General features: G+C 37.2%; 1 protein-coding gene across 1 annotated transcript in view; it reads right to left on the reverse strand.

Moving 5' to 3' along the window:
• Positions 1-4,469, reverse strand: part of LOC150093085 (ATP-binding cassette sub-family C member 10) — a 231,437-nt gene extending 226,968 nt beyond the window's left edge. The window contains exon 1 of the mRNA XM_090414153.1: positions 2,979-4,469. Coding sequence (XP_090270279.1) covers positions 2,979-4,469 — 1,491 coding nt within the window. The remainder of the gene's footprint in view (positions 1-2,978) is intronic.
• Positions 4,470-7,479: the final 3,010 nt, after the last annotated feature.

Genomic DNA, 7,479 nt, shown 5'->3' on the forward strand with positions numbered 1-7,479 from the left:
AGTCCTGAGAAAGATTAGAGGCGTGAACAGATGGCATCAACGGCAATATCATATTAAAAATGAGGATATTAGGAAAGAACTTGACATTGTCAGCATCCAGGAATGCGTTAGCAGAGCTAATCTCAGGTGGTATGGTCACTTAAACAGAATGGGCGAGGAAAGATTAGCAAAACAAGTGTTCTCTGCCAGGTTGGCAGGAAAACGACCCAGAGGAAGACCAAGATATAGGTGGATTGATATGGTACAAAGTGCCTTAGACGATAGAAATATAAGATCTGATAATGTTGGAGTCTTGACAAGTAACAGACTGATTTGGAGGAAAATTATAGATAGGAAGTTAGTAATGATGTAATTTTTTCATGTAGTACTGTCATATCCTGTACACCCCTTGAGGGTACATGGCAGGAATTTGATGATGATGATGATGGGTGATTTCAATTATGGTAATATTGACTGGAAAGAGGAGATGGCACATGGGAGACAGGAATTGGATTTTATGCGGTTATTAAGGGACAACTATCTACGGCAACATGTAGTGGAAAATACCAGGGGGCAGAGAGTGCTTGACCTAGTAATTGCAACTGAGAATGTAGCTGTAACGAACATGACCATGTTGCTATCAATTGGTGAGAGTGACCATAAGGTCATGACTTGGGAGGTGGCTAAAGGAGTGGAATTTACAATTAAGACCGGGTACATGTGGAATTACCGGGCTGGTAAGTATGACAAGCTTAGGTGTGTGCTTGGCTCAATGCCATGGCATGTAAAACTGCAAGGGCTGGATGTTGATAGTGCATGGGAGGTGGTTAAGAACTGTTTGCAGGAGGCAATGGTTGACTGCATACCAAGAGTCCGAATAATAAATCAAGTAGGGGTTAAATGGATGAATAACACTATTAAGCTTGATCTGCAAAAAAAGAAACAATTGTGGAGGGAATTTAAGGAGAAGGGTGACCATCAGGCGCAGGAACATTATAAAGCTTAGGCCAGGATGGTAACAAGGGTGGTAAGAAAAGCAAAAGCAGATTACGAAAGGAAATTGGCAACGCAGGCTAAAGAGAATCCCAAACAGTTTTTTCAATATGTTGCAAGTAAAAGGAAAAATGCTCATGGTAGAATGATCTTAAAAAATGCTGAGGGTAGGGAGGTAACCGAATCAGTCGATATTGTGGAATTACTGAGCGAGCACTTTGCAAGAGTATATCATCCAGGTGGTGACTTTGCAGGAATGGAAGAACCAACAGCTTATACTGGAAATGTGATGAATGAAGTAGAGGTAACTAGTCTATTACAGAACCTCAATGTCAATACATCTGTGGGATTGGATGGTATACCAGCTCGTGTCGTATGTGAAGTGGCTAAAGAATTGTCAGTGCCCTTGACCATTTTGTTTAATTTGAGCCTCAGGACTGGGTCAGTCCCAAGGGGGTGGAAAGAGGGGAAAATAGTTCCGTTGCACAAAGGTAGTTCCAAGGCTGCTGTTGAAAATTACCGGCCAATCAGCATAACAGGAATCATTATCAAGGTCTTAGAGAAAATAGTCAAGAGGAAAATACAAGATTGGATAGAAGAAAATGGGATACTGTATTGGGGACAGCATGGTTTTGTGAAGGGTAGGTCATGCCTCAGTAACTTGCTCACATATTATAACACTGTGACGACTGAACTGGATAAGGGTAATGGGTTTACATTGATTCTACTGGACCTTGCTAAGGCCTTTGACAGGATACCACATGGAATTCTAATCAGTAAATTGCAGCATATGGGGAAGGACATAGGGTTGGTGAGATGGATAGGAGGGTGGTTGACGGAGAGATATCAGAGAGTGGTTTACTCAGGAGTAGAGTCCACAAGATGGCCTGTGACTAGTGGTGTGCCACAAGGATCTGTTCTTGGACCACTGCTGTTTAATTTGTTCATAAATGATATAGGAAAGGATCTGAGAGGAACAGTTCATTTGTTTGCGGATGATGCGAAGTTGGGTAGGGCAATAGTGAATGCAGATGACGTCAAAATTTTGCAGGATGATTTGGATAGATTGGAGGTCTGGGCTAAGGAGAATGGATGTCAATTTAATGTGGCAAAATGTAAGGTTATGCATTTTGGGGTGAAAAGTTTGGTGGCAGTTTACTGCATTGGTGGAACCGTGCTCCAGGAAATTGATGAGGTAAGAGATTTAGGAGTGTTGGTGGATAAGGAATTGAAATTTAGGGGACACATTGCAAAAGTGGCCAAATCAGCTCATCAAATCACTTGGTTGCTGAAGAATACGTTGACAAGCAGAGACAAGCAGGTTATTGTTCCTCTGTATTGAGCCTTGATAAGACCCCATCTCGACTACTGTGCTCAGATTTGGTCACCTAGGTTTCTTCTTGATCGGGAGGAGGTGGAGAGGATCCAGAGGCGAGTGACCAAGATGATAGCAGGTCTGTGGAATGAACCTTATGAGAACAGGTTGAGGATTTGTGGGTTGCAAAAATTGGTTGATAGGCGGAGGAGGGGAGATATGATTGAGACATTCAAATTACTGAAGGGTTTCTATAAAATTAATTCAGAAGATATTTTTGAGAACAGGGCTGGTTGTGGGAGGACTAGGGGACATCCATGGAAACTGAGCAAAAGTGTGGTTAGTAAAGGTGTTAGAGCTGGGTTCTTTACTTTTAGAGTAGTGAATGAGTGGAATGCGCTCCCTGAGTCTGTGGTGGATGCTGTGACAGTGAATGAGTTTAAGGCGAGGTATGATAGATACTGTATGAATGTCGAATAGTTGTGATGAATATGACTTGGGGCCTCCCTCGATGAGTCTAATGACTCCCTGGAGTTGCCGGTAATAATAGTAATAATAGTAATATTAAATGAACTGAAGCCAAGTGTTAACTGTGAAATATTGCATACTGTATTTTATAAATAATGATGAAAGAAATTATTTTTCATAACAAATTATTAAAAGTCATTAATTTTTAGCTAAACCAACTTACCTTAATCCTTTTATCTTTCTGCAACATCATATCTTTACTTAATTTTCCAATCTTTGTTGCTAACCAATGGTTTAAAGGAACCAAGAGAACTGCAAATATGACTCCAGCTATGAATGCTAATTTAACCTGTTGATAAAGTAAATATAAAGTAACTGCAATTTGCAATGGCAAACTCCAAAACATGTGGAAGCTCTGGCAAAAATTAACAATTCTGTCTGTATCTGTACTCATGAAGTTAACTATTTCCCCCACACTGTAAACTGATAAAGTGATACTGTTAACATTTAGAGTTTTTCGATATACCGTTGTTATAAGAGCTGCCCGTATCTTCAGTCCCACTCTGTTTACAAGAAATGTAAAGTGCGTACTACACAAAGCTCCTAGGAATGTCACTAGAAAAAGACCCAGTGCATAATAGCAACCATTCTGTATTGGTTCTGTATGGTTTTCTAAAAATGACACTAAAAAATTTAAAAGGATTGGTCCTGCAAAATTTAGTACATCTGATAAAAATTTCAATATACCAATAGCATAATATTCAAAACCAAAACATTTGTGTAGAGCTTGTAAAATTGTACGCCTCTGTCTTCTTATAACAACATCACTGTCATTTTCAGACTCCCAAGAATCTTCTATTGAGACAGACTGCATGCAAGAAGAAAAGCAGGCATCTATTGTTGTTGCGCAAAATGCATTAGGTAAATCATGTAGATCATCACAAGTTCGCAGGAGGTGCTTAGAGCCTTTTTTCATTAACTTTCTAACCCACCAAAAAAATAATTTTGAAACAAAGTTTGAGTCTTCTTCTGCAACTCCCAATGCATGAGGATCACTTTCTTCATGAAATCCCCCATACCTCGACACCGAAGTTGTAAGAAGAGATTCTCTTTCTCCAGATGCTATATTTATGCTAGAAAGTTCTTCATAATGAAATTCATCAGACATCCCTTTTGGCAACAGTGTCAGAAAATATAATATATGTAATCCCATTATAACTGGCAAAAAATACTGCTGCAGAAATAAATTTTCCATACCACCAGGTTCAAAAAAAATCGCACAAAAATCCAAAACTGATATTCCAAATGTTAGTAACCAAATAACTAATATTATTGGTGGTCCTCGTGCATGATAAGTTAAGCCATCCTTAAGAAAACCCAAATAGCCAATATGTACAATCCAGCAAAAAGACACAATAATTACATGTAAGTAGTCTGTTAAATGAAGGTGAAAATAACTTGAAGTCCTACATAAGATAAAATACAGCAATGGACACAGAAAAAGCACAAATGTTGCTAATCCTCTTGTATAAATTAAAAACACATGAAAGCGTTTTCTACATACAATTCTGTGCTGGTAGCCCATGTAGAATGCAGATGTAACTGCTAAAAGAATATGCATTAGATCCGAAATAAGGTTCCTGAAACATTTTCCAAAGTACCAGCCATCCCTAAAAGAAAATGTTCTTCCACAAAAGTGTAGCCAAGGATCCATGCTGCTTTATGAATTCCAAAGAAACCTGTAAAAGACAATATATATGTATATAAGACATACTGTTAAGTAAAAGTAAACTACATAAATCATGTTTTAGCAAATTGTTATACTTTACAGAATAGGATAACAAATGTGCTGCCAAGAAAGATGCATATTTTACACACACACACATATATACACAGTGATATTTTTAGATTTTGTATGTAAATACATTTGGAAGTTCATAGTATAAAACTTGATAATTTATAAAAGATGGAAGGTGGGATAGCATGCTGCATTACTGATAGATATTAACAAATTGCATAATGTATAGAGGAAGAGGAACTGTCCCAAAAAAGTATGACAAGTGAATACTGCAAGATGTTGTTCTTTGAACACAACTGTATTTTATTAAAAAAGTTCTAAAATCTACTGGATGTATTCTGTACTAATTTTGCATGGCTTTGAAAAAATACTGGACTGTGTCTGGAGTCAAAAATTATGATTATCTCCCAACCACAGGTTCCCAGTAGAGAACATGAGACTACCATAACGGATAAAAACTTTGCTGGCCTGGCTGGCCAAATGGTTAGCGTATCTGCTCTCCAGCCAAAGGCTGTGGGTTCGAATCCCGCCATGGGCATGGATGTTCGTGAGTGTCTATGAAAATACTAGTGGTGGTCGGCGGTAGATGGCATTGATGTAGTTGCAGTCAGTTGGTGGATTGAGTAGTAAAGACAGAGTTGTAGGGCAGGTGCCTTTCCTCGATGAGTCCTTGGACTCCCTGGAGGTATCAAATAATAATAATAACAAAATCATGCATTAAATCCATGTCTCTTTACTCATCACTCTCAGATTATGCACTATAATCATCCACCACTCTCCACACAGAAAACCTACTCCTCATTCCCCTACTTACACTCCTGTATTTTATGTTTCATCTGTGCAACTTTTACAATTGTTCCTTTGTACTCTAACAGTGTAATCCTATCGTCCTCAGCTGTGACTGAGACACAAGCTAGAAGGCACATGCTTCATGATGTAGTTACAGTCTGTCTCCCTGATGATGTCAGGGATGAAATATATCATAGTTTTTGAATAAAATTCTACATATTGTGAAAGCAAATAATTTTGCTCTCTTTCCATTCCTTTGGAATTTGGCCCATTGTAAGACTCGTTCATTTTAAACAACACATCAGGGCTGCTATTGACTCAACAACTGCCCTGATATGCCTCATATAATTAAACAATCCAGCAAGTTAACAATCCCTCAAAACAGTGATATATCATCACGTTTACTCAATTTCCCCTTTACCACCTAATTGCTCACTATCAGTACTTCTTCCTGCTATACTCAAGCTCTGCATGATGCCACTCATGCAGAGCTTGAATATAGTATGTCTTCCAGGAAAGTTATCATTCCATAATTTTCATCAACCAGTATCATCCTTCTATAATCATTCTTTCTTCTACTGGTCATCAAAAGAATTCTCTAGGATTTCTTTTAGCCTCATTATGAGCTAACTGTGACTCATATTGCATTTTTGACACCTTTGCATTCAAGTTGCCTTACTGATCTGCTCTTTGTACTCCTCACATAACTGATTATTACTATTCATCTTATACTGCTTCCATAATGCCTTCTTCTAGACAGCATACTTCACTTCTTCACATTTCATGCCTATCTTCTTTAACCACCTGACCCTTGGAATACAAATATTGCTTTTGCTGAATAGGCTGGTCTGGTTGGCATAGTAGGTAGCACATCTGCTCTCTAACCAACAGGCTGCATTTTCGATGACTGTCTTTAGGTGGTAAGACAAATTTCATCAGTCAATGAAATTTATTTTTAACATGGTCTATATTCAGACATGTAAAAAATAAACAAAAAATATTTTTAAAAAAATTATGAAAACTGCTTAAAATAGAAAAAAAAAATCCTCACCCATTGTACTAATGAAATGAAACCTACAAAAGAAATATAGGTTTACTGCCTTTCAAGGATGGGAGACAGATAAAAAAATTCTTGAGTAGTACCCAAACAGCATTAATCCAACTTTCCATCCAACTTCTCATTCCATGATAGATCCAAGATGTCTCTTAAGTTTTTCATAATTACCAACCTTTTTATTAATTATAATCATCATTGTCGTCATCAAATTCCTGACATGTATGTTCAGGGGTAGTGTACAGGATATTACGATAGTACTACATGAAAAGATACATCAATACTAACTTCTGATCAATAATTTTTCTCCAAATTAATCTGTTATCTGTCAGGACTCAAAAATATTATCATATCCTATATTTCTGTCTTCTAAGGCACTCTTTATATCAATTAACATAGATCTTGGTCTTCCTCTGAGTCTTTTTCATGCCAGCCTATCAAAGAACATTTGTTTTGTTAATCTTCCCTTTCCCACTGTTTAAGTGACCATACCACCCGAGATTAGCTCTGCTAACAAATTCTGAATACTAATATCCTCACTTTTAATGCGATACTGCCACTGATGCCATCTGTTCACTACCTTAATCTTTCTCAGAACTCTCATATTTGTGGTCTCCAGTCTTTGGTCAAGTGTTTTATTTCAAACTCAGCTGTCAGATCCATAAGTTAAAATTGGTTTGAAAATGATCTTGTATAGAGCTATAGTGTTTTGATTAATTTCTCACTTATTCCATTTAAATTTATTCAGTTGACTTTTTAACATACCAGCTTTGCTAATTCTGTTTGCCTATTTCCATATTTAATTTGCCATCGTCACTAAAAATTGTGCCTAAGTAGCTGAAATGTTTTATCCAGGTTCTCCATGCAGGATACAGTTGATATATTTAATCTTTTTGCCTATTTTCAATGTCTTTATATTTTTATTGCTGATTGCCAAATTTATCACGACAGTTATTCAATTTAGTCAAGGAATCTTGCAGCCTTGTACTGGATTTATTTAGAAGTTTTTATTTATCATCTGCATAAATAAAGAGTTGAGATTAACAATTCTAATTTTGACATCAGATTTAATAACACCTTTTT

The sequence above is a fragment of the Typopeltis vanoorti genome, chromosome 24 (genome assembly GCF_054136105.1).
Source record: "Typopeltis vanoorti isolate ZY-2024b chromosome 24, IOZ_Tvanoo_1.0, whole genome shotgun sequence".
Classification (NCBI taxonomy): Eukaryota; Metazoa; Arthropoda; class Arachnida; order Uropygi; family Thelyphonidae; genus Typopeltis; species Typopeltis vanoorti.